Source organism: Cnephaeus nilssonii (assembly GCF_951640355.1).
Source record: "Cnephaeus nilssonii genome assembly, chromosome: 20".
In the NCBI taxonomy this organism is placed as follows: domain Eukaryota; kingdom Metazoa; phylum Chordata; class Mammalia; order Chiroptera; family Vespertilionidae; genus Cnephaeus; species Cnephaeus nilssonii.
In genome coordinates this window covers 21,446,624-21,473,658 of record NC_137091.1, presented here as the reverse complement: position 1 = coordinate 21,473,658, position 27,035 = coordinate 21,446,624, and the positions used below count along the sequence as shown (strand labels likewise).

The 27,035-nt window shown below is 43.4% G+C and overlaps 1 protein-coding gene across 7 annotated transcripts; it reads left to right on the top strand.

Annotated features, from left to right (window-relative positions):
• The first annotated feature begins 630 nt into the window (after positions 1 to 630).
• ADAT1 (adenosine deaminase tRNA specific 1) lies at positions 631 to 26,329 on the top strand. Of its 7 annotated transcripts, XM_079799401.1 has the most exons (12): positions 631 to 928; positions 1,348 to 1,461; positions 4,428 to 4,617; positions 4,914 to 4,982; positions 5,918 to 5,972; positions 6,455 to 6,585; positions 9,672 to 9,773; positions 10,941 to 11,559; positions 12,187 to 12,332; positions 12,859 to 12,958; positions 21,012 to 21,098; positions 24,234 to 26,329. In XM_079799401.1, the coding sequence occupies exons 3-12, from the start codon at positions 4,449 to 4,451 to the stop codon at positions 24,364 to 24,366; spliced, it is 1,611 nt and encodes a 536-aa protein (XP_079655527.1). In that variant the 5' UTR covers positions 631 to 928; positions 1,348 to 1,461; positions 4,428 to 4,448; the 3' UTR covers positions 24,367 to 26,329. The 7 variants fall into 7 exon arrangements, with proteins under 7 accessions (XP_079655527.1, XP_079655528.1, XP_079655526.1 ...); XM_079799402.1 differs by lacking the exon at positions 1,348 to 1,461 and having other exon boundaries at positions 631 to 778; XM_079799400.1 differs by lacking the exon at positions 1,348 to 1,461.
• Positions 26,330 to 27,035: the final 706 nt, after the last annotated feature.

Genomic DNA, 27,035 nt, shown 5'->3' with positions numbered 1-27,035 from the left:
ACAAGGCTGGAGATAGAACTAAAGCAGCAGTAGACAACTTGTTTATGGGGTCAAGCAGGAAAATGACAAGATGATAGAAGGATTATAAAGTCCTCATTATTAGCCACATGTGGCTATTGAGCATTTAGAATGTGGCTGGTTCAAACTGAGATATGCTCTAAGTGTAAAATACACCCTGGATTTCTTAAACTTGGTATAAAAAAAAGAATTTAAAATATCTCAATTTTTTTAACATATTGATTACCCTTGAAATACCACTTTGGATATACTGGGTTAAATAAGATGTGTTTAAAATTAGTTTCACCTATTTAGCTTGACTTTTTAAAATATGTCTATTAGAAACTTTTATATTACATATCTAGCTCAACTTATATTTCTATTGGACATTGCTGTTTTAGACAATGTGTTTCAGGCTAGTGTTCCAAGACATGATATCATTCTACTATTATTTGAACCCTATCTTACCCCGGAGTCAGCTTCCGCAGGCCGCCGGACTGTAAGCACCAGCACCACGCCCCCTGAAGGACTACAAGAGCCAGCATTCCCTGCGCACTTCTGGGGGCGGGGCTTGGAAGAGCAGCCTCTTTGTGGCGTCACGTTCCCGACGCTGCGCGGTTCCGCGTGTTCCCTCGAGGGCGCGCGTCTGGAAGGTGGGAGGGGAGCGACGGTGAGACGGTGGGTTTGCTCGGCCGTGGGCACGCGGACGAGCTGGGGATCTTGGACTCCCGGTGAGGTGCCCTCGGTCTGACTTTTCCGAGGCCATATTGTGTGGGAAGAGGTGAGGACCGTGCCACCCCCTCATGCGCGCTGCGTGGCAAAGTGCAGCTCCTTGCTCGGCGTCGCCCGTGTACGCCGCGTGTGTGAGCTCTAGCTGCGGGCGAGCGCGGGGGGTGTGCCCGCGCCGCCGCATCCCGCATCACCCGCGGAGGTAGGCGCGCACGGTATCCCTGCTTCTCGGGTCTGGAGACCCCCTGGTCACCTTGGGTGTCTGTTGTAACTGGACCAATGGGCCCCAGCCCAGGCCTCTGGAGAAGAGGGTCCGCTACCGAGTTCATTGAGGAGGGGGCCTGAGGGGCGTGGCTGACCGTCCTCCCAACCTCGCTAAACCCTTCACTCCGCTGGCAGCCGACCTGCCTTAATTTTTACTTCAAAGGTAGTGTGTTCATAAGCTCTTTGCAACTGTAATAACAAGCGGTCTTGGTCTTGCAGGCCAAGAAAAATAATAATAATCTGTTTAACTGAGCTATATTGTTGCATAGGAAGAAGCTGTTTAAGATCCAGGAGAGAGTGGATTTGAATTTTAGTGGACCCAGTATATAAAAATACATTCCTTCATGTATTGTGCAGGCTCATCCAGACTCACATATGTTAATGAGGCGATATCCAGTTCTGGGCTGCTTCATCTTAGGCGTCAACGTTTCTTACAGCAAGTTCTGTCTTCCTTGCTGTTAGCAGCTTGTGGTGTGTATCTCTGGTTTAATTTCAGGCTGTTTCTCTGAGTATCTGCCTTCATAAAATATATTGCCCTGTGATAGCCGCATCCCTTCCCCCTAGAAATGAGGGGGAAATCCAAATGGAGGATTTTAGAGTCTCCCATACTTTTCTTTTGCTCCAATAGATGCAAGACTTGCGTTGGTTTTTCTGACTTTAAAGTCACAGTTATATCAGTTTCTGCCAGATTCTTGTTTTTAAATCACTCTGGTCTGATTTTCTATGACCAGTTATTGCAGTAATAGGCCTGCACATCTGAACTGCTAAATAGATAGGCATGTGAAAGAATTTTAAAAGTTTATTTGAGCAAAAAGTAATACTAATCTTCCAGCACCAAACCAGAAGTGGTTTGGAGCACTCTGCAGACAGGAGCTAGGGAAAGACAGAGAAAGTGCATAAGCAAGAAAGGAAATTATTTGATTGGCTATAGCTTAAAGCCTAGTTGGCTGTGATTGGTTGTCCTTAGTGTTTTGATATAAGCTTTGTGGAGGTAAGAAAGGTCCAAACCTATAATTTTTATAAGTGTATTTGAACCAAACTGACAAATGCCAGGAAGCAAAATCTTGATGGATTGAGAAAATGCTTTAGAGAATAGTAGTTTTGCAACTTATTTTATGTATTAGAATAAAAGGAGACTTAGGAGGGTTACATGAAATCCATGTAGATTAAGGGGGCTGGAGAAAGCAAAGCAGGGACATCTCGGGGATTGGATAAAAAGGCCAAAGAGAGAAACACAGATGTTTTACATTGGTAGATACAGGATAGTCAATCATCAACATTTATAGCACACTAGAGGCCCGATGCAGGAAATTCATGCAAGAGTAGGCCTTCCAGCTCTAACTGGTTTGGCTCAGTGGATAGAGTGTCGGCCTGCGGACTGAAGGGTCCCAGGTTCGATTCCAGTCAAGGGAATGTACCTTGGTTGTGGGCACATCCCCAGTAGGGGGTGTGCAAGAGGCAGCTGATCAATGTTTCTCTCTCATTGATGTTTCTAGCTCTCTATCCCTCTCTCTTCCTCTCTGTAAAAAAAACAATAAAATATATTTAAAAAAAGAGTAGGCCTTCCTTCACCCGGCTGCCAGCACCAGTTTCCCTCTGGCATGCGGGACCCCGGCTTTCCTCCGGCCACCAGCAGGCACCCGGGACCTGGCCTTCCCTCACAGCCCGGGCTTCGTCCAGAAGGTGATCCAGAAGGATGTCCGGTCTAATTAGCATAGTATGCTTTTATTATTATAGACTAGAGGCCAGATGCACAAAAATTCATGCAAGAGTAGGCCTTCCTTCCCCCGCTGCCAGCACCGGCTTCTCTCCAGCACCCAGGACCTGGGCTGCTTCCCTCCGCACCCGGCTTCGTGAGGAAGGATGTCCGGAATGATGTCTGGAAGACGTCTGGTCTAATTAGCATATTACCCTTTTATTATAGATTATAGATAGAGATGGTATGTAGGGAACAAGATGACAATGAGGGCTTCTATGGTCTCTTGCTCTGATGGTAGTTGTGCTCTCAGGGGTCTGGAAAAGGAGAATACTCTGATATTTCAAAAGTATGTTTTCTTCGATGCAGAAAGACAATAGACAGGTTCACAGGGTAAAGATTGACCTTTGTCAAGGAATCTACAGGCCTAGGACATGACTACCCACCATAACTTGCTTTTTGTTAGGAAGTTTTATATTCAAGTCATCTATGTAGTTACTTTTGGTCTCTGAGTTTGTAAGGCTTGCCATATAGGCCTTCCCTGAACTTGTCAGGTTTAGGATGTGGCCCCTTTTCCCTTCACATCCAAAGGTTCCTCCAAATTTGGTTTTCCTCCAAATCAAAGGTTCTTTTTAGTAATACTAATTACAGTTGACACTACGCTCAATATTATAGCAGTTACTTTTTATAGACACTTAATCCTCACAATAACCCCATGGATTAAATTTGACTATAATTATTATTTTAATAGATGAAGAAACAGACACAGGTTAAGCAATCTACCCAGTTCCACAAAGTTAATATAGGCAAAGCCGTAATTAGACCCCAGAAATGGTGACTAAACCCACACTCTTCACAATTCCTATGAGAACACTTGGCTAGTGAGAAGCTACTGGGCTCTGTCACTTCACTCTGATTCATAAAATGTTATAGGAGAAATTAAAGGGTTGCTTTCCTGAGAGGGGCATCAGTGGAGATTTACTGGAGGGAAGTCCAGAACCAATTTGTGCCCTAGCCAGTTTGGCTTAGTGGATAGAGTGTCAGCCTGCAGGCTGAAGGGTCCCAGGTTCAATTCTGGTCAGGGGCTCAATCCCCAGGGAGGGGTGTGCAGGAGGCAGCCAATCAATTATTCTCTTTCATCATTGATGTTTCTATCTCTCTCTTCCTTTCTCTCTGAAATCAATAAAAATATTTTTTTCAAAGAGAGAACCAATTTGGGGGAAGGGGGTAGAGGAGAGAGAAAAATAAAATACCTGAAAGTGAGGATAAAAAACAGCTTGGCCCTGACTGGTTTGGCTCAGTGGCTAGAGCGTTGGCCTGGGAACCAAAGGGTCCCCGGTTTGATTCGGGTCAAGGGCACATGTCTAGGTTGCAGGCTCGATCCCCAGTGGGGGGCATGCAGGAGGCAGCCAATCAATGATTCTCTCATCATTGATGTTTCTGTCTCTCCCCCTCTCCCTTTCTGAAATCAATAAAAATATATATTTTTTTAAAAAACAGCTTGAAGAAATAGTTGTCTTCTGGGGTTGGTAGGATTTGGGATTTCTTTGATCTTTCCTTAAAGATGAAAATGGGCAGGGAAGTAGGAGAAAATGACCCATAGAGTTTCAGATAAAGAAACCTCAGTGTGAACACAGGTTGAGCTACACCTGAAAGCCTGTTGAAATACACTGGTGCGAGGGTGTAGCATTGTGCATTGGCCCTCCTTTCTGTACTTGTGATGGTTGTGATTTTTGATCAGGATCTCAGCACCAGCTCAACCATGTGGACCCCGGATGAGATTGCGGGCCTGTGTTACGAGCACTATAGGAGCAGGCTGCCCAAGCAGGGGAAGCCTGAGCCCAACCGGGAATGGACGTTACTAGCAGCCGTGGTGAAGATACAGCCTCTAGCTGGCCAAGCCTGTGACTGCCCTGACAAACAGGTGCAAGGTGAGACCTTTTCTCCTTGAAACTCTCCCTCTTTTTGTCAGAGGTGGTAGAATGATACACGGCTCTACACAGGGACAGTCGTCGCCGAGTATAAACTGCGATATTGGGCATGTTCCCCTGCTCTCCGCCAGGTGGCGCAGTACTTCAAGCGGTGGGAAATGGCCGTGCTGGAACCGCAGTCCTAGATGGGTCAGCCTATATGGGAATGCTGAGGAATGTGCAGACTTATTAACCCCGAGGCCTGGGTACTATTCCGATTCTAAAAGCTCATTAATAACTCGTTTTTTCTCCCTCAGTGACAAAGGAAGTTGTCTCAATGGGAACAGGAACAAAATGCATAGGCCAGTCCAAAATGAGGAAGAGCGGTAAGCCCACATTGGGTCTAAACATTGCCTGTGTAGGGAGCTTTGGAAATGGTGTCCATGTTGCACTTTCCTCTCCAGGGCCAAGGGGTCATATTACTGAGATGGCTGACATTTCAGTTCACGCTGCCTGTCACTGGCTCCAGTTGGAAGGACAGAACTCATTCAAAGAATGGGAATAACCAGTGGAAGCAAAGGCTGCCAGGAACGAACTTTCTGAGTGGATTGAAAGTTGGCCAGTATGTTCATGCTCAAACAGAAGTTCCCTGGGATTAGCTAATTTTCAGTATCTCTGAAAACCCAGACAGCAATCTTGACTTAGACTTCGGCACCAAAAAGAATATGGAAATTCCTTGGAGATCTGGCATCTTCATCTTCCAGTTAGCAGAGGCCTCCTCAAGTTTCCTTTGCCCATTCTCCTAGCTTTGCCTCCTGTATATGAGGAAGTTGTTCAAGGACCACTATGGATTGAATCCCATGGAAATATGTCAGCATGAGCCCAAGTATGACACCAGGGCACACAAGATCTGGGACCCCTGTCCTCCACCAGATAAAGATTTCCCTATAAATCAGTAGTTCTCAGCTAGGGGAGATTTTGCCCCCAGGGGACATTTGGCAATGTCTGGAGACATTTTTGGTTGTCACACCTGGGAAAGGGGAGTGTGCTGCTGGCCTGCCAGGAATGCTGCTTAACATCCTACAATGCATAGGACAGACCCCCACAACAAAAAATTTCCTGGTCCAAAATGTCAATAGTGCTGATTTGAGGAAGCCTGCAGTAAATGCATTGCCGTTAATAATTGTGATGCTTTCTGGCAAAGCCCTCCAGGAGCTACATGGCCGTCCTGGGTGCTGGGGGAAACTGCTATGTTCTGCTGCCAGGAACCAGGGCGTCTCCAGGTTCCTGTGTCTTCACTAGTGTCCTGTCTTTGCCACAGGAGATATCCTCAATGATAGCCATGCTGAGGTCATAGCCAGAAGGAGTTTCCAAAGGTAAAGTCACATCTCCAGAGAGTCTGATTTAGCCTGGGTTGGCCCCAGAATTTGCATTTTTAATAAGCTCCCAGCAAAACGGATTATGTTATTTAGCCTGTGAACTAAACTTTGACTAACACTGGTCTATACAGTAGGTCTCATGCTTGAGTGTACATCAGAATCACCTAAGGGGTTTTTTAAAATCCAGATTGCTGGGCCCACCCCCAGAGATTCTGAATCAGCCGGTCAAAGTTGCATTTCTTTCATTTCTTTTCTTTCTTTTTTCTTAAAGTTGCATTTCTAACAAATTCCAGATGATGCTTATGCAACCAGTTCAAGGACCACACTTTCAGAATCACTGGTCTAGATTTCTCATAATTCCAAATAACTATCAGTTCCATTGGTCATTAGTAGGTCTTTCTTTCTTAATAATTACCCAGCCAGTCTTCCATTTACCACAGAGATTGGTATTCTTTCTGATACCTTCCTGCACCCATTAGGTACCTCCTCCATCAACTTCACTTGGCGGCCACACGGAAGGAGGATAGCATTTTTATCCCAGGAACTCAGAGAGGACTGTGGAAACTCAGACCAGACCTTTCGTTTTTATTTTTCTCCAGCCATACGCCCTGTAAGTATAGTCAAGCCTTTGGATTAATGTTGCATTGTTTACTTCCTTATGTTTGTCTTATCGGTAGATATGTTTCTCAAAAAAAGCACTTCGGGCTGAAGTGTAGCTACAACCAACAGCAGTGCCTTTTTGTGAACAGGCCAGTGTGCCTAACCATTTCTCTGCCAAGAAAAGGCAGGGCAGGGATATCCGGGCAGGGGGACTCACTTTTCAGTGTCTAATCAGAACTGGGGATCCTAAAGCTGAAACCCCACCAGGTCTGAAACCAACAATAAGGCTTAGAAGTATAAACTTACTTCATTCACTCATTCATTCATTCATGCATTAAACAAATACTTTCTATTTGTCAGGGACAGTATGACACACTGGGTACATACAATGAATAAGACTAGCCCCTTGCTTACTCTCATAGTCTTTTAGGGAATGTTGACAATCATGGTTAAGGTAAATTTTGGTGAGTTACAGGAGGATGTTCAGGTGCTGTGATTGCATTAGGCAGGAAGATCAGACCTGGCCTACAGAGAGTCATTTCTCTTGGTTTTTGTCTTGAAAATTAAGAATAATTTCTGCCCTTGGTAGGTAACACCTCAGGGATGGCTGTCCTCACCGTAAAATCTTTGAAATAAGGATGTAAGATTATTCTCTGTGTATTAAACTTTAAGAGCAACACATGTAATTAGAGCAAAGATAGGTAATCACTCTAAGAGACAGAATAGCTGTGAAGACTTGATCATAACTCAAATAAAAAATATAGTTTAGCCAAAACCGGTATGGCTCAGTGGATAGAGCGTCGGTCTGCGGACTGAAGGGTCCCAGGTTCGATTCCGGTCAGGGGCATGTACCTTGGTTGCGGGCACATCCCTGGTAGGGGGTGTGCAAGAGGCAGCTGGTCGATGTTTCTTTCTCATCGATGTTTCTAGCTCTCTATCCCTCTCCCTTCCTCTCTGTAAAAAATCAATAAAATATATTTAAAAATACATATATATAGCTTAAGAAAGAATGAGTATTGAAAAAGAGTTGTTTAAGAGTCAAAGGCCAGAAAAATGATAGGGCTCATCCATGCTGTTCTTAACAGTGGGTGCTCTGGTCCTAGGACCAAAGGATGTTTCCTAACTCAGTGCTTCTCAAACTGTAATATGCATACGAATCACCCAGGAATCATGCTAAAATTCAGATTTAAATTCTGGGGTGGAGCCTGAGGTTCTACATTTCTAATCAACTCATGGTTGATGCCATTGGTGTTGGCCTGTGGACCACACTTTGAGTAGCCAGGGTCTGGCTGATTCTAGTAGAGAATCAGATGCATCTCAGGATCAAGCTAGTCTGACCACCTAATCAAATGACATAAATCAATGTCCGCAGGTTGGTACTGCTCTGTGAGTGTACTGATCGATGAGAAAAATCAGGACTATGTAGTGAGTTTTTTAAAAAGCTAATTTCTTTCAATTAAAGGCTATAAGATTTTAATCTTTTTAAAATAACAGTAATTAGGATTCTTAAAGACCTTACTTGATGGAATAAAAAGTTGATCTTCTGTTAATCTTAAAATCTTTTGGAAATTTTACTAGTCTGTGAAATAAAAATCTAGAGCCACTAATCTAACTCCCTGGCTCATTTAAAAAAATAATAATTTTTACCCAAAATATAAGAGAAAATGTATTTAGTAAGTCACAGAAATAGAAGTGAACAGTAGAAGAAATGGGCTCAGGAGTTAATGGGCTGTAGATAAGGGGGTAGGGGAAGCTGCCTGCGTGTTCCCTGGAGGGAGAGCTCTAAAAAAATTTCTTAATGTGATGTCCATCCATGGTTTGTCTGCAGAAAGAAAGAACACTACCTAAAGAATGTGACTATTTGGCTCTCTTGGCATTTACTCCTCATTATTAATTGATAATTTGGTGCGTGGGTTAGTTACTTCAGACTCTTATTTGTGAGTTTTATTAGCATGAGTCAGCCTCTCGAGTTCAGGCATCTGTCAAGATCAAATCTCTGAGCCTGCAGAGTGGGAAGTGAGCCCTGATAAATTCTCCAAAGTCACTGTCACCTTATGAGGTCTCTGGAAATCTGCCAGCCAGCCTCTCTGGCAACACGCCCACTAATGCATCTCTTGCCTTTCCCACTCTTCAGTTTTAAAGCTACAGATGTATTACTCAAATGCTTTAGAAAAGCACCACATTAGGTTAGTGTTTGAAGAAATAGCTCCCTTCTCGAAAGCTGTGCTCTTTTTTTCCCCCCTTTATTGATTAAGGTATTACATATGTGTCCTTATCTCCCGATTGCCCCCCACTCCCACATTCATGCCCCCCCCACCCCGTGTCTGTATCCATTGGTTAGGCTCATATGCATGCATACAAGTCCTTTGGTTGATCTCTCTACCTTATCCTCACCCTCGCCTACCTTCCCTCTGAGGTTTGACGGTCTGATCAATGCTTCTCTGTCTCTGGATCTGTTTTTGTTCATCAGTTTATGGGTTTTTTTTGGGGGGGGGGTTAAAATATATTTTATTGATTTTTTACAGAGAGGAATAGAGAGGGAGAGAGTTAGAAACATCGATGAGAGAGAAACATCCATCAGCTGCCTATTGAACACCCCCTACTGGGGATGTGCCCGCAACCAAGGTACATGCCCCTGACCGGAATCGAACCTGAGACCCTTGAGTCCGCAGGCCGACGCTCTATCCACTGAGCCAAACCGGTTTCGGCAGTTTATGTTTTTTATTATATTCCATAAATGAGTGAGATCATATGATATTTATCTTTTTCCGACTGGCTTATTTCGCTTAGCATAGTGCTCTCCAGGTCCATCCATGCTGTTGCAAATGGTGAGAATTCCTTCTTTTTTACCACAGCGTAGTATTCCATTGTGTAGATGTACCACAGTTTTTTAATCCACTCACCTGCTGATGGGCACTTAGGCTGTTTCCAAATCTTAGCTATGGTAAATTGTGCTGCTATGAACATAGGGGTACATATATCCTTTCTGATTGGTGTTTCTAGTTTCTTGGGATATATTCCTAGAAGTGGAATTACTGAGTCAAATGTGAGTTCCATTTTTAGTTTTTTGAGGAAACTCCATATTGTTCTCCACAGTGGCTGCACCAGTCTGCATTCCCACCAGCAGTGCACGAGGGTTCCTTTTTCTCCGCATCCTCACCAGCACTTGTCATTTGTTGATGATAGCCATTCTGACAGGTGTGAGATGGTACCACATTATAATTTTGATTTGCATCTCTCGGAGTACTCTTTACTAACCTGTTTTTGTTTCTTTTCTATTCCCTGTAAGCACAGAGTAGGTCAGAAATCCCTAAACCAGTATAGGGAAACACCAGCTATGTAATTTACTGCAGAGTTTTTACTCTGAGGATATGCACATACATCTCTAAGATGGGGAAATTTTAAGCATTATTTTCCAAACTTATTTAACCATGAAATCAGCCACCCACTTTTGTTTTCCAGGACATCTTGAGGGATAACATTCCACAAAATGCACTTGGGAAACTGCTCATTCTAAACAAGAGGTTCTCAGCGTAGGACTGTTTTGTTCCCCAGGAGACATTTAGCAACATCGAAGACATTTTTGATAGACTAGGGAACTCTAATAAGTGGAGACCAGGGAGGTTGCTAAACATCCTGTAATGTACAGGACAGACCACACAGTATAGAATTATCTGACCCAAAATGTCAATAATGCGGAGGTTGAGAAACCCTGGCCTAAAACTAGTGTTGCCCTAGCTGGTTTGGCTCAGTGGATAGAGCGTTGGCCTACAGACTGAAGGGTCTCCCAGGTTTGATTCTGGTCAAGGGCACATGCCTGGGTTTGCGGGCTCGATCCCCAGTAGGGGGCGTGCAGGAGGCAGTCAATCAATGATTCTCTCTCACCACTGATGTTTCTGTCTGTCTCTCCCTTCCTCTCTGAAATCAATAAAAATGTATATTAAAACTAGTGTTTCCAAAACTTCCTGTGATAAGAGTTCCCTGGGATCTTTGTTAAAATAGTCAGTTTTCCAGACCCCTCCCCTCCAGAGATTATAACTCACTGAGTCTAGCAGAGGTTCGGGGTCTTCAACAAAAGGATTCGTATTAGGCAAATTTGGGCAACTGTTCTTAATTCATCTCAGGTCAGCTGGGAGAATAATATTAAGCTTTGTTTAAAGTAGTGGTTCTCAAACTTGAGTTTGCATCCGAATCATCTGGAGAGTTTATTAATGTACAGACTGCTGGATACACCTCCAGAGTTTCTGTTGCAGCAGGTCTACTGTGGGTCCCAAGAATTTGCATTTCTAACAAGTTCCTAAGATATGCTGCTGTGGCTAGTGGCACTTTGAGAACCACTGGTTTAAGGGGTTTCTTCTCCTGTAGGTGGGGATGCCTCCATCATTCCAATGCTTGAGTTTGAAGATCAGCCTTGCTATCCTGTCAGTAGAGATTGGGCCCATAAACCATCAATGGAAGCCAGTGGCAACCTGGAAGCTACTGAAGATAAAAGGAACTGTGAAGACCCGGACAGTCCCATGACCAAAAAAATGAGGCTTGAGCCCGGAACTCCTGACAGAAAAGTCACCAACGGTGTGGCTCACCATCAGAGCTTTGGCAATCAGGGAAGTGTCCCAATCCCACCAAGTGGCAGCAGCTCTAACGTCACCTCAGAGGAACTGGCCACTGTTCCTGGGACGGCCCCCAGTGGTCCCAAAGTGGTGGATGTTTATAGGACAGGAGCCAAGTGTGTGCCCGGCGAAGTTGGAGACTCGGGGAAGCCTGGTGTTGCGTATCACCGGGTAGGGCTGCTCCGAGTGAAGCCAGGCCGGGGAGACAGGACTTGCTCCATGTCCTGCAGCGACAAGCTGGCACGGTGGAATGTCCTCGGATGCCAGGGGTCACTGTTGATGCACTTCCTGGAAGAGCCTGTCTACCTGTCAGCCGTGGTCATCGGGAAGTGCCCGTACAACCAGGAAGCCATGCAGAGGGCACTGATGAGGAGGTGAGAGGGCGGGGAGGGAGGGCTCCAAACATTTAGCGTCGTGTGTCATCATTTTTTAAAAAGAAAAGGAAATCACTAAAATGGCCAGCAGTAGATCAAGTGATTTCTGTTAAGACTTCTATTGAGGAAATTTAATATGATAAGATGCTCATAATGTTTAAAGAACAATTTAGAAGATAAAGTAAGTTCATTTTAGTCTTAAAGTATATGTGCTTATAGAAAAAGATTGTAGGAAGATATGCACAAAGGTATTAATATTTATTACCACTGAGATGTGGTATTATTGGTAGTTTTTTCTTCTTTGTGATTATTGTATTTTCTAATTTTTCTACAGTGTACACATATTGCTGTTAAATTTTTTAAAAACCTTCAAACATTAGTGTTAATTTTTAAAAAGGTAAATGACAAAGGTTGACCACTCAAGTGTGGTCCCCCTAAAGAAGGCAGCTAAAGCCAGTGAACGCTGTAGTGACTGAGGGCAGGATGACGCCATGGCCAGGGGAAGGCCTGTGTCAAATGGCCTTTGCCTCCCACCGAGACACAAGGGTGGTGATGTGGTCCACAGGCCTAGATACTCTCTTTCTCAAGGAGCATGCCTAAACTGAATGCATTTTCCGTCCCGTTTAGGTGTCAGAATGTCTCCTCTTTACCCAAAGGCTTTGGAGTTCAAGAAATAAAAATACAGCAGTCGGATTTACTGTTTGAGCAGAGCCGCTGTGCAGTGCAGGCAAAAAGGGCTGACAGAACAGGGCGACTTGTTCCTTGTGGAGCAGGTAAGGGATCCAGGTTCCACTTGCCCTGGAGCAACTTGTCCCCAGACCATGGAGTGGCTTGGGATGGGCTGCATCCTCTCGGCCTGGAGAGGCTGTTTACCATGCAAATGGTCCATAGTGTGGACTTTGGAGACACCCACACTGTGTCAGGTTCATGCTCTATGTGACCCTGGGCAACCTACTTAATCCTCTTTCAGCCTCATTTCTTCACCTTCAGATAAGAATATAATTTATTTATCAGGGTTGTTATGAGGATTAAGTGAGAAATTCTGTTTCATTCATTTACTGTGTGTTTAGCATATAATAAATGCTCAGTGATAGTTGTTTTGATGATGAGGAGGAGGAGGAGGATTAATTATGAACCACTTGTACTCTGGAAGCCAAGGGTCAGAGTGACCGTCATTATGTCTGACGTTATATCTAGCTCTCATGGGTCTGCAGAGGCAGGGAAATATTTTTATTAAAACACTTCTGGGGTTTATAGAAAACTGAACAGTTTTAACTCTAGAATCTTATCTTTTCACAGCCATCAGCTGGAGTGCAGTTCCTGAGCAGCCATTGGATGTCACTGCCAGTGGCTTTCCGCAGGGAACAACGAAGAAGGGAATCAGAAGCCTTCAGGCCAGGTACAGCACATTGGGACAGAAGGAGATGGGTATACCACACCACTAATTCCACAACATCTCATCATCCCAAAAAGAAAACCCTATATCCGTTAACGGTCACTCCCCACACTTCCCTCTCCCCACTTCTGGCAACCCCTAATTTCCATTCTGTCTCCACAGATTTATCTATTCTAGATGTGTCATATAAATAGTATCATACAGCATGTGGCCTTTTATGTCTAACTTAATTCACTTAGCATTTTTTCAAGGTTCATCTATGTTGTAGCATTTATCAGTTCTTCATTCTATTTTTTGGCTAAATAATATTCTATTGTATGATTATATCACCTTTTGTTTATCTGCTCATCCATTGATGGACATTTGCTTCACTTTTTGGCTGTTATGAATAAACTAGAGGCCCGGTGCATGAAATTCATGCACGGTGGGGGCTGGGGGGTCCCTCAGCCTAACCAGCACCCTCTCCAATCTGGGACTCCTTGGGGCATGTCTGACTCCCGCAGGGATCGGGCCTAAACTGGCAGTCGGATATCCCTCTCACAATACGGGACTGCTAGCTCTTAATTGCTTGCCTGCCTGCCTGCCTGATTGCCCCTAACCACTTCTGCCTGCCAGCCTGATCGCCTCCTAACCTCTCCTCTGCCAGCCTGATTGATGCCTAACAGCTTCCCTGCTGGCCTGATCACACCCAACTGCCCTCCCCTGCCAGCCCAATTGCCCCCAATTGCACGCCCCTGCAGGCCTGGTTGTCCCCAACTGCCCTCCCCTGCAGGTCTGATCACCCCCAACTGCCCTCCCTTGCAGGCCTAGTCACCCCCAACTGCCCACCCCTGCTGGCCTGGTCACCCACAACTGCCCTCCCCTGCCAGCCATCTTGTGATGACCGTCTTATGACAACATGAGGGTGGCCATCTTTGTGGTGGCCATCTTGTGATGACATCATGGCTTTTATTATATAGGATACTGCTATGAACATTTGTAACAATATTTTTGGTGGACATATGTTTTCAGTTCTCTTGTGTGTACCTAGGAGTGGAATTCCTGGGTATTAAGATAACCTTACGTGCCCTAACTGGTTTGGCTCAGTGGATAGAGCGTCACCCTGCAGACTGAAGGGTCCCAGGTTTGATTCCGGTCAAGGGCATGTACCTTGGTTGCGGGCACATCCCCAGTGTGAGGTGTGTAGGAGGCAGCTGATTGATGTTTCTCTCTCATCGATGTTTCTAACTATCCCTCTCCCTTCCTCTCTCTAAGAAATCAATAAAATATCTTTTTAAAAAAAAAAAAAATAACCTTACATTTAACTTTTAAGGTACTGCCAAACTATTTTCCATAACAGCTATACCATCTTAGTTGAATTTCTTTTTTTTATTATTAGAGAGAGAGGAAGGGAGAGGATAGAGAGATAGAAACATTGATGAGAGAAAAACATCATTGATTGGCTGCCTCCTGCACACCCGCTTCTGGGGATTGAGCCCAAAACCTGGGCGTGTGCCCTGATCAGGAATCGATCCCCCCCATCTCTTGTTCCTGGGTCAATGTTCAACCACTACTAGTAAGCCACACCAGCTGGGCACAGCTACACCATTTTTTTAATATGTATATATTTTTTATTGATTTCAGAGAGGAAGAGAGAGGGATATAGAGATAGAAACATCAATGATGAGAGAGAATCATTGATCAGCTGCCTCCTACACACCCCACACTGGGGATCGAGTCTGCAGTGTGGGCATGTGCCCTGACCAGGATTCAAACCGTGACCTCCTGGTTCATAGGTTGATACTCAACCACTGAGCCACACCAGCCAGGCAGCTACACCACTTTAAAACTTCCACCAGCCAAAACCGGTTTGGCTCAGTGGATAGAGCGTCGGCCTGCGGACTTAAGGGTCCCAGGTTCGATTCCGGTCAAGGGCATGTACCTTGGTTGCAGGCACATCCCCAGTAGGGGGTGTGCAAGAGGCAGCTGATCAATGTTTCTCTCTCATCGATGTTTCTGACTCTCTATTCCCTCTCTCTTCCTCTCTGTAAAAAATCAATAAAATATGTTTAAAAAAAAAAAACTTCCACCAGCAATGTATGAGTTTCAGTTATTCTACATCATTTATAATACTTGTTATTGTCTGTCTTTTATATTAAAGCCATGCTAATGTGTGTAAAGTGCTATCTCACTGTGGTTTTGATTTGCATTTCCCTGATAACTAATGATCTTAAGTATCTTTTCACATACTTATTAGCCATTTGTATATCTTCTTTGAAGAAACATCTATTCAGATCCTTAGCCCATTTTTAAAAATTGCTTTATTTATCTTTTATTTTTGAGTAGTAAGATTTCTTTATATATTCTAGTCACTAGTCCTTTATCAGATACACTTTCATAAATATTTTCTCCAATTCTGTGGGCTGTCTTCCCACCTTTTGACAGTGCTTAAAACACTTAAAATTTTGATACCTATTTTTTTCTTTGGTTGTTTGTGCATTTGGTGTCATGTCTAAGAAACCATTGCCTAATCCAAGGTCACAAAGATTTACTCTATGTTTTCTTCTGATAGTTTTATAGTTTAGCTCTTATGCTTTTGACTGATCCACTTTGAGTTACTTTTTCTATAAGGTGTGAGGTAGGGGACCAACTTTATTCTTTGGCACCATTTTTTGGAAATGCTGTTCTTTCCCCCTGGGAGATTTTGAAAAGAATATTTAATTGGGCTTTTCCACTAGGGATTCTGGTTTAGTAGGTCCAGGTTGGAACCCACTTATAACAAAGCTCCATAGTGATTGTATTGGCAAAAGGGCACCATGGAAATAAGATTTTGTGTCTTCAAATTGGCTTTTGCTGAAGTGTAGAGCTTATGAGCTGATGGACATGAGATAGTTATTCTAGTGTGTTTGGAGATTCATATATCTATCTTGCCAGTTCTTCTTGTGCTAAATGCTCAGCTGGTCTCTACCCTTTTTCCTCCTACTGAGCCACAGGTGCTCTGCAATAGCCTCAGAGTGGGAGGGATTGTGGGGGAGTGGCCTCTCCACCACAGTCTGGGTTGAGCTGTGAAATTGAGTTTCACAGGTGGATTTTTTTTTTATTAAGGTATTATATGTAGGTGGATTTTTTTGACATGTTTATTTGCCTGATTCAACACAAACAACAACTAATTACATCTTATTAGACTTAAAAAAAAAAAAGGTTCATTCTTCACAGCCATTAACTAGTTTTTAAATGGCCTAGATGGCAGATGTGGCCTGTCCCTGGTGGCCTAGGTACAGTGGTCAGCAAACTCATTAGTCAACAGAGCCAAATATCAACAGTACAACGATTGAAATTTATTTTGAGAGACAAGTTTTTTAAACTTAAACTTCTTCTAACACCACTTCTTCAAAATAGACTCGCCCAGGCCGTGGTATTTTGTGGAAGAGCCACACTCAAGGGGCCAAAGAGCCGCATGTGGCTCGCGAGCCACAGTTTGCCGACCACGGGCCTAGGATGTTGAATTGAGCAATGTTTACAAAACTGTTTGTGGGTAGAGATTTTTGGAGTTTTTCCCCAAGAGCCTTCCTGGCTTCAGGCCACCATTGTCAGCACCTCTCAGGGGACCAAGGATGTGTGAACAGAGCAGGTTGTGAGGGACAGGAACCACATGTTTCCTGCTGAGTCTTGGTGAGGGGCTAGCAGCAACTCTTACTGGCCCCACCCACCTGACTGTGGTTTAGGTTTGCTCCTTTGCTTAAGTCTAAAATGCTCTTCTTTACTGTGAATCCACACCCTCTTTTACTTTAAGCATTCAGCTCAACCACCACTGCCTTCTGGCTCAAAATGATCATCTTTTCTCTAAATTCCCATAGTAGTGTTCTCCAGCTTCTCCCAACATGTCACTGATTTCTGTGTGATTGGGAGTGTCTCCTGTTCCCACCTTTGCTCTGTCTCTGGTTATCCAGGTGACTTTGAACAAGCCCACCTGCCCTCTGGGCCTCAGTGTGTTCATCTCTGTAAAACGAGGACATTGGAGTAGATGACCTGAGGTCTCTGACACATTGTGTCTCTGCACTTACAAGGCAAACTCGACCCAGGGAGGAAGTATTTGGTCGGAAAAGCAGGCGCTTTGTACTTCCTGGCTCCCTTTCTCCCTGGTTGTGTGAACTTGGAAAGATTACTCTGGCCTCTGAGCTTCTGTTTCCCCAGCAATGAAGCAAAGGTAACTAAGAGTATGTACTGCACAGGACTGTTGTGAAAATTGAAGGAGAGGATGCCTCTAACATGGTGCAGTGCTTGCAGTAGACATCTTGTTAAGGTGGATTTCCCCTTCATTTGTCAAATAAAGCTTCATATTATTTGTGAAAGAGTCAGTTTTATTCTAAAGACCAGCAGCTGCTGGGGAGAAAGCAGGTTTTCTCATTGCTCATTCCTGAGTGCTGGCATCCAGGGACCACCTTCTTTAGAACTATAGGGAATAGGAACTCAGACTGGGACAATATACTAGTGCAACACTAAAAGAACTATTTTATTTAAATCTTGGTGTTTTCATTTGTTTGTTTTTTACCAACAATGAGATAACAGGACCCTAATTTTTGTGAAGCTTAATTTTACCCTGCTTCTTACAGGCAAATTCCTTTGCCCTAAAATGGAAAATTCTCTTCCCTCCCTGTCCAGATAACAGGCATCCCAGGGAATTATTATATAGCTCATTGGATTATAAAAGAAAAGACTGAGGGATTACAAAATAAATGTATATCTAAGTATGTTAGAGTAAGGATAGTGCTAGATCGAAAATATCAATGTGAAGGTGTAATCTTAAAAAAAAAAAATTATGGGCCCTGGCTCAGTTGGTTGACCGTCATTCAGTGCACCAAAAGGTGCATGATTCCCCGTCAGGGAACATACCCAGGTTGTGGGTTTGATCCCTGGTAGGGGTGTGTACGGGAGGCAACCAATCAATGTTTCTCACATCGATGTTTTTCTCTCTCCCTATCTCCATCTCCCTCTCCCTTCCTCTCTCTAAAATTAATTTTAAAATATTTTTTAAGCCCTGGCTGGTTTTTCTTAGTGACTAGAGTTTCGGCCTGCGGACTAAAGGGTCCTGGGTTCGATTATGGTCAAGGGCACATGCCTGGGTTGCAGGCTCAATTCCCAGTAGGGGCATGCAGGAGGCAGCCGATCAGTGAGTGGTTCTCATCATTGATGTTTCAGTCTCTCTCTCCCTCTCCCTTCCTCTCTGAAATCAATAAAAATATATTTTTAAAAATATATATATTTTTTAAATTACATATGTATGTATAGCTTTCTTAAGTCTTCTTATATATATTTCAGTAAAGTTTAATTTTCTTCATATAAATCTCACATCTTTGCCCTAGCCAATTTTGCTCAGTGGTTAGTCTTGGCCAGGGGACTGAAGGTCCCAGGGTCAATTCTGATCAAGGGCACATACCTCGGTTGCAGGCTTGATCCTGGCCCTGGTCAGGGCGCGTGTGGGAGGCAACCAATCCATGTGTCTCTTTCACATCAATTTTTTTTTCTCTGTCTCTCCCTCTCCCTTCCACTCTAAAAATCAGTGGGGAAAAAATATCTTCTGGTGAGGATTAACAAAAAAATCTCACATATTTTATTAGAGTTTTTCCTTGAATGTTATATTAATTATCTCTTGCTGTGTAACAAATTGCCCCCCAAAACTTAGTGGCTTAAAACAACAATCAACATTTATTATTTCATATTTCTGTGGGTCAGGAATTTGGGAGGAGCTTAGCTGGATAATTCTGACTCAGCGACTCACAAGGTTGCAGTCATCTAAAGGCTTGACTGTGGTTAGAGGTTCCAATTCCAAAATGGCTCACTCATGTGGCTGGCAGGTCAGTGCTGGCTGTCGCAGGAGGCCTCAGTTCCTCCCGACTTGGATCTCTCCATAAGGCTACCAGTGTTCCTCTTTACAACACGGTGGCTGAGATCCCCAGAACAAGTGACTCAAGAGAACAGGGCAGGAGCCACAGTGTTTTTTATGGCCTAACCTCAGAAGTCACCCTGCATCTGCAACCTCCTAATGGTTATACAGATCAGTCCTCTTCAGTGTGGGAGGGGATTGCACAGAGGCATGGATTCCAGGAGGCACGAATCACCATCTTAGAGGTTGGGTACAATAGATGTAATTTCTTTTTATTTCATTTTCTGGGCATTGTTGTTGAAATCAATTTTTTGTTTCTCTCTGCTGCAATCAGTGTTTGTATCCAGCAACTTCTGCTAACACTATTATCCTATTATTTTATTTAGGAATTCCTTTGGAATTTTTAAAATTTTTATTTTTATTGATTTTTAGAGAGAGTGAGAGAAACATTGATTTGTTGTTCCACTTATTGATGAATTTATGGGTTGCTTCTTATATGTGCCCTGACTAGAGATTGAACCCCAAATCTTGGCGTATCAGGATGATGTTCTAACCAACTGAGCTACCAGGGTCTAGAATTTTTTAATATAGATAATCTTCTGTAAGTAGCATTTCCTTTCTAATCTTCCATTTCTTTCATTTTTTGACATATTGTGCTGACTAGAACTGACAACATCACACTCATCTGCAAATAATGGCTTTGGTTTTTGCTTTTCTTTATATATATATATATATATATTCTTACTTATTTCAGAGAGGAAGGGAGAGGGAGAGAGAGATAGAAACATCAATGATGTGAGAGAATCATTGATTGGCTGCCTCCTACACACCCTCTACTGGGGATCGAGCCCAGGCATGTGCCCTTGACTGGAATCAAATATGGGACCCTTCAGTCTGCAGACCGATGCTCTATCCACTGAGCCAAACCAACTAGAGCTAGTTTTTGCTTTTCAATCCTTATTCCTTTTATTTCTTGTCTTACTGTCCAGAACCTTCTGTATAATGTTAGATAAAAGCAGTGATGACAAGTACTCTTGTCTTATTCCTGATTTAAGGACATATATTTGCTATAGGTTTTTATAGATACCCTCCATGAATTTCAATACCTTTCTTCTCATTTGAAAAAGAATTTAAATCATCTGATGGATGTTGAATTCTAATAAATGCTTTTTCTGCATACATTTTCCTCATAGTTATATTACTTTTCTCCTCTAATCTGTTAATGAGATGAGTTCCATTATTTTTTTGGCTTTGGGTTTTTTTTTAAATGTTAAAGCAGCTTTATATTCCTGAGTGCCAAAAGCCATTTACCACAATTCAGGCCCAGGGAAAGCAGCCTGTGAGGGCTCAAGGTTCTGCTTTAAGCAGTGATTCTTTTCAGGAGGCCAGGTTCCAGCCAAGTAAGGGAGTTTCTTGACAGATTGTACAATCCCTTATATCATATGTACCAATATGGCCACTGTGTCCAAGCTGATGGTGCCATTTGTGGAAACAGTGAAAGATACGGTGTGTAGACAGGAGACACACATTGTGGACACACACAACAGTTCCCAGCTTCTAAATCAGCTCATGAATTGTGTTTATGAGGGAAAGGAAGGAGGTACATACAGTCTAGGACACACCCCGTGGATGGGCCAAACCAAGAAGCCCCAGGTGAGCTGGAAAGGAAGCCACACTCACTTCCTTCACTGTTCCAAATGAAGACCTCCATGAGGCCTGGTGTTAGAAGCAGCGGGTTGGCCTGCAATGGCTCGTCTGCCCAAAGGGAGAGTCTGAAGATTCTGCCTCAGATGGCTCATCCAAGTGGACTTCATACAGGGAGCAGCACACAGGGTTCTGAAACAAAAGCTTTTAATTTCTTGTAAACAGTGTTACCCACGGGGCCAGCTCCCTTGAAAGGAGGTAGCCAAGGTGGCTGATAGGTATTCTGGAGGGAATTGGGTAATTTCACCTCTGCCTTTCCCCCATTTGAACCTGTCCCTTTGATGATTTCACTGCTGGTGACATTTCTAAAGATGAGATTTGTGCCTCAACCTAATCAAAGCCCCAGGTCTAGATTTTCTCCTTGCCAGTACAGGTGAAATGGAGCTCTGGCACATGCAAACTTAAATACCACGTGAAGCCTCGCATCTTTGATAGGGATCTGGTACATAGCAAACACTTAATAAATCCTTTTTGTCTTTTTCCAAACAGATCTCGAATCAGCAAAGTGGAACTCTTTAGATCATTCCAGGAGCTGCTAAGCAGTATTTCAGAGGACAAGTGGCCAGACTCCCTCAGGTAACACTATTGACCCATGTTTTTTTCATATTTAGGAAGACTTCTGGTTTCATTTAGGCTCATGAGTAGCAGGAAGCTTTAGCAGGAGTGGTGTTTCCATAGGCCAGTGGGTACTTATTACTGACCACATGCTCTTCCATCCCATCCCCATGGCCCTGCTTATAGATACGTACAAACCTTTTCAGTTATCAGACAATAACTACCTAGAGTCAGGCAAAACTTCACAGGATAAGGGCACAGTCCTCACAAACTGCCCTCACTTCAGATGCTAGCCACAAGCTCGGGGGGCGCAAGGCACTCATACTTCTGACCAACTGACTGCAAACCCGGGGGGTTCCCACTCATGTTCAATAATTCACCAGAACAACTGATAGAATTCAGAAAAGCACTGTAGTTACAATTACCTTTTACCTTTTAAAAAATACGAGTTAGGCCCTAGCTGGTTTGGCTCAGTGGATAGAGCATTGGCCTGCGGACTGAAGGGTCCCAGATTCCATTCTGGTCAGGGCACATGCCCGGGTTGTGGGCTTGATCCCCAGTCGTGGGCGTGCAGGAGGCAACTAATCAGTGATTCTCTCTCATCATTGATGTTTCTTTCACTCTCTCCCTCTCTGAAGTCAATAAAAATATATTGGAGGAAAAACGATATGAGTTAAGACCAGCTAGAGGAAGGGACGAGGTCTGGGAGAGTCCCAAACTTGATGTTTCCACATCCCGAGGCTGCATCACCCTTTCAGCACCGACCAAGAAGCTGACCTGCACTTCAGGGTCCAGAGTTATTGGGGTTTTATTAATAAGAATGGTTGATTGACTCATAGTTCACATGATGTGATTGAACTCAGTCTTCGTCTCCTCCTCCCACCCCAGGAGGTCATAGTGGTATCAGGTGTCTCAGTGCTCCAATTCTCTCATCTCCTGGTTGGTCTTTCTGGTATGGCCAGCCCCATTCTGCAACTCTAGGGCCCACCATGAGTTAACTTGATAAACATAAACTTAGGTGTGATCTCAGGGTTCGCCATGAATAACAAAAACAGTCCTATCACTTGGGAAATTCTAAGGATTTAGAGATTCCCATTCAGGAACTGGCAACAAAAACCAGCCAAAATCTTTATTATATAACAGTAGGAAAGCAGTAGGGTAGCCAGAAACTTCTATATGAAGAGGCTAGCCACTGTTATATACCATCATCCATACTGTGGTCAGTATTGATGCCCTTCAGTCTTCAGTGGTCAGTTTTTTTGTTTCTTGTCTAGAAAAATGAATCAAGCTGGAGCTGGATGGGTTTCCATGCATTCTGTGTGTTAAAAACAAATCTGGACTTAGGTAAGGAGAGACTTTACTCAAAAGGATTATTGCAGTAAGAGAAGGGGTCTATTACAATAGGTGGTCTAATGCAACACTCCAATCATAAGCTTTGTAAGCCTCTCAAAGGGCAGATGGAAAGGGGTTTTCTTTTATACGGAGGGGTATACAAGACTAAACAGAACCTGGAATGGGGGAGTGGGATGAGCAGGTGGTGTGATGGGATAATTGAACAGGAAATGTCCTCTCTTGCTGTCAGTCAATTCTCAGGAAGGGCTGTTAAGATTTTGTTATACATTCTGATGCTGGCTCAGGTTGAGGTTGGATCAAAGTTCTGGGGCTTGGGCTAAGAGGAGAGAAGTGAAAGTAATATTTGGTCAAGTTACCAGGTATTTTGTCAAGATTGGTCAGTGGTTTCAGCTAATCATTATGAGGCAAAGAATGGGAATTCGATGGGTCTGTGTCTGGCCTGTCATAGGTAACCCAGGGGAGCATCCATGAGTCTTATCTAAGTCATGGGAAAAGGCAGTTCTTTGCGATCAACCATTTCCCAGGACACAAAAGGATGGGAGAGAGATTTTTTTTAACCATTGCTGTGTTTTAGAAACTCAGGGCTTAGGTAAAGTGTAACATTGTCATGTGTGTAGATCCCATCCTTTAACCAACAAAAAGCTGTAGGAAATTGATCAAACAACTGAAATCAATTTTTGCTGCAGTTAGCAACTTTGCCCTGCCGAAGTGAGCTAAGATGCAACTTAGATGCAGGAAAAAATTGGATCAATAAGACATGGGTGTCAGTTTCTTCAACTATAAGATGCAAGGACAGAGCTCAAGGTCCAAGTTGAGAAAAGGGCTCAGAGGAGCCTGACTCAGATTTGGTCAAAGGAGAGAAGAGTCTGTCACAAGAAAATCTTTTAACAGAATGTAAGTATTACAGATATTACTCACATGACCATTTTTTAGCAGGCAGAGACGACTAAGGGATTGGGAGGGATGTTGGCTGGTATAGGAGAGTATGTGTAGAATGGAAAGTGCTTTGCTTTGTTAGGGAAAATGCAGCCAAGAGGTTTCTAATGGCTCTGTGCTCTGGTGGAAATTACAGACACTTAGGAAACTTTAAACCAAAAATATAATAGTTATTCTTGTTTTATCTGATTTCACCAGGACCAAAGCTAGTATTCTGTTTAGTCTTGCCTGTTTTGTGTGTGTGTGTTTTTTAAATTATTTTTTATTGATTTCAGAGAGGGAGAGGGAGAGGGAGAGAGAGATAGAAATATCAATGATGAAAGAGAATCATTGATCAACTGCCTCCTGCACATCCCATACCAGGGATGAGCCCACAATCTAGGTATATGCCCTGACTGGGGATCGAACTGTGATCTCCTGGTTCAGAGGTCAATGGTCAACCACTGAGCCACACTGTCTGGGCTGTTTTTTCTTGTGGGGTTTTTTTAATTGATTTTGGAGATAGGAAGGGGAGAGAGAAAGAGAGAGAAACACCGATTAGTTGCCTCCTGCACATGCCCCAACTAGGGTCAGGGATCAAATTTGCAACCTGGGTTTGTGCCCTCAACACCTTTTGGTATATGGAACGATGCTCCAAGCAGCTGAGCCACACAAGCAAGGGCTCATTCTTGCCTGTTTTAAACTATGTTACTTTGCAGTCAGTTTCCTACAAAGGAGCCAGAGTCTCTCTAGGAAAGCATACTAAGATTATCCTGTTCCTAAGTTTCTTGTAGTAAATCTGAACAGTTGATTGATCAGGTGTCTTGTTGGCCGTGGTGGTAAGCTGTTCAGTGAGAACCTGTGTGCTTGGTGGAATGTGTGCATTAGGGTGCGGAAGCTAGAAACATACCAGGAGTACAAGGAGGCTGCATCTGCTTACCAAGAAGCCTGGAGTGCACTCCGGAAGCAGGCATTTGGGTCCTGGATCAGAAACCCCCCGGATTACCACCAGTTTAAATGAGAAGAGAAAGTCTGCAAAGAGCTTACTGGTAGCAAGGTATTTTCCAGCCCTTCATGCTGGACCATATTTTTCCCTTTGTGCTGGATAAGCCTTAGCTTTTCTTGAGGCTGAATGAGGACAAAAAGTCTGCCTTCTACCAGAGCAACATATCTCTTCTGTGCAAGAGGGATGGAACTGCGGATCCTGGAACAGTCTATACTTGACTTAAGCAGCTGTCTGCTAAAATGGAATCTCGCTAATGACCTTGGTATCTATCTGTCCTGACTTGTTTTTTATTGCTTCTCTGAAATATGAACTAAGAATTTGAAATACTATGATACTTGAAAAGTGATGCTCTTATTTGTATTCCTACATTAATTCAGCAAATGTATTGGGCTGAGATGATGTTTTCATCTCTGCCAGTTCTAGAGCTTTGCCTCGCATAGTGGATGTATATTTCGTATACCCAGCCTTTCTTCCTTCGGAGAGCCACCCTTTCCTGCTCAGTGGGAAACTCTATGCAACCATGAGACTTGGTTGAAGCAAACCTTATTCCTGGCTCCAGGAATGTGAGCTAGCCCTGGACAGTCCTGGAACTATTTCCAGAGCTATCAGGAAAGATTCTCTCTCCTCTTGTATCAGGAGCTGTAAGGGCCACATAATCTTGGAACTTGCCCTCCACATAAAGACAGCCAGCTTGAGGATTAAGGCAACAAAGAATGAAACAGTCAAGAGAATCAAAGCTCTGGTGACCTTGTTTGGATGCCTGAAGCTAGTGCCCACCATGGACTTCAATTATGTGAGATAAATTCCTATTGTTTCCCAGAGAGACTGCTCCTCCCAGGACTAGCCTATCCCTACAGATAGTAAGACTCATCTGTGAGTCTATCTTTTATATGCAAACCAATCCAGAGCTCATACTCAAACCAGCTCCTGTCTGGGGCACACTCTGGGCCACCTTCTGCCTGCCCTCATCACCCCAGGGCCAGGTACCTGAAAGCCTCTGTGCCTCAGCATACACTGGAATTAGACAAACTAGCCAACCCCAAGCCTGCTTCCCTGTCCTGCCCCTTTTTCCTCATCACATAGTGACTCGTGCCCACATTTCCTTCTCACTCCCTCTGCCTCCTGATTGACCCTGGTGCTTCCCCATGTTGCTCCTTGTGCCACAGCATGCTGCCTCCTCCTACATTTTTTTTATTTATTTTTAATTTTTTTCTTTACTGATTAAGGTATTATGTATGTGTCCTTATTCCCCCCATTGGCTCCCCGACCCCCCATCCTACATTTTAAAACTCTCCCAGTGGAGTCACATGCATCCAGCAGTAAATTCTCCCAACAACAAAGTATATTCAAACTGTTGCCAATAGGGAAGCTCACCTCAGCTTTGGGTACTAACACCCTATGATGCACAAGGCATCCAACCCTCCACAACAAAGAGTTATCTGGCCTGAAAGGTCAACAGTGCTGAGGTTGAGACACCCTGGCCCAGGGATTGTGTTTTAAAGTCACGACATAGTTCCTCTAGTTATTACTCCAAATCTACACACAGTTAATTTTGTTTCATTTTATTTTCAGCTATTGGTGGACATTTCATTCTTTCCTTTGGAAATGCTTTGTGAATAAGCTACATAAAATATTTTGTATTTTTGCTAATAGATTTAGAAGTGGGATTCGCTGAATCAAAGGGTAAATGAACATACAATTTTGCTTTACTTAAATATGTCTTCAAAATTTTGTTTCTAAATATGAGCGCAAAAAATAAATCAAAATGCAAGACAGCATTATAACATTTCATTTGTATAAAAGAGAACGACGAGCCCTAGCTGGTTGGGCTCAGTGGGTAGGGTGTCAGCCTGTGGACTGAAGGGTCCCAGGTTCGAATCCAGTCAAGGGCACATGCCCGGGTTTCGGGCTCCATCCCCAGTGGGGGCGGTGCAGGAGGCAGCCAATCAATGGTTCTCTCTCATCATTGATGTTTCTCTCTCCCTCTCCCTTTCTCTCTGAAATCAATAAAAATATATATTTTTAAAAAGAACGATGAAAGTTATATATCTGTTTTGTTTGTATATGCTAAACTATCTCTGAATAGATAGATACACAAGAAACCACTAACACAGGCTATGGGGAAGGAAAGGGAGTGGCTGGGGCCCAGGAGTGGGAGGGACACTTATTCCTGAAGACCCTTTATATTTTGTTATTAAAAAAAAAAATTTGAACCATTTAATATAGTACCTATTTTAAAAATACACTTTTAGAAATTTAAAAAAAAAAGGAAAAAGGTTTCTTTATTTAAACTGTAGGAACACCAGAAAATATTATTCAATGACATTGTATAGGAAAGAGGGACTCACCACATGCTTTCGGCAGCTGTTTATAATTCCACAGAATTATCTCTTTCCTAACAAAATGACTTCTGGAATTTGACTCTTTCAGGGGAGTTTACACTTTTGTGTTCTATGTTCACAAGTGGGTTCTAATGTTATGACTATGTGTGCATCATTTTTTTTTCTTTTTCTTTAGAATATTAAAAAAACATAGTTTGATTTAATTTTGCGTATATATTCCATGAAGTCATTTCTGCCTCAAACCATGGGGTTAAATGCCTTTTTTTCATGGAGTTTGCCAGTGCCAAGCATTAGCTCACTGTCTGGGGAGATGAATCTGCTGTGGAGAAAATGACCCAGCCT

Bases quoted from the DNA above. Each gene is read 5' to 3' on its own strand.
- ADAT1 (XM_079799399.1), top strand. From the start codon at position 4,407: ATGGTTGTGATTTTTGATCAGGATCTCAGCACCAGCTCAACCATGTGG. The intron at 12,333-12,858 runs GTAAGGGATCCA...ATCTTTTCACAG, and splicing joins ACTTGTTCCTTGTGGAGCAG to CCATCAGCTGGAGTGCAGTT. The intron at 21,099-24,233 runs GTAACACTATTG...TGTGTGCATTAG, and splicing joins AAGTGGCCAGACTCCCTCAG to GGTGCGGAAGCTAGAAACAT.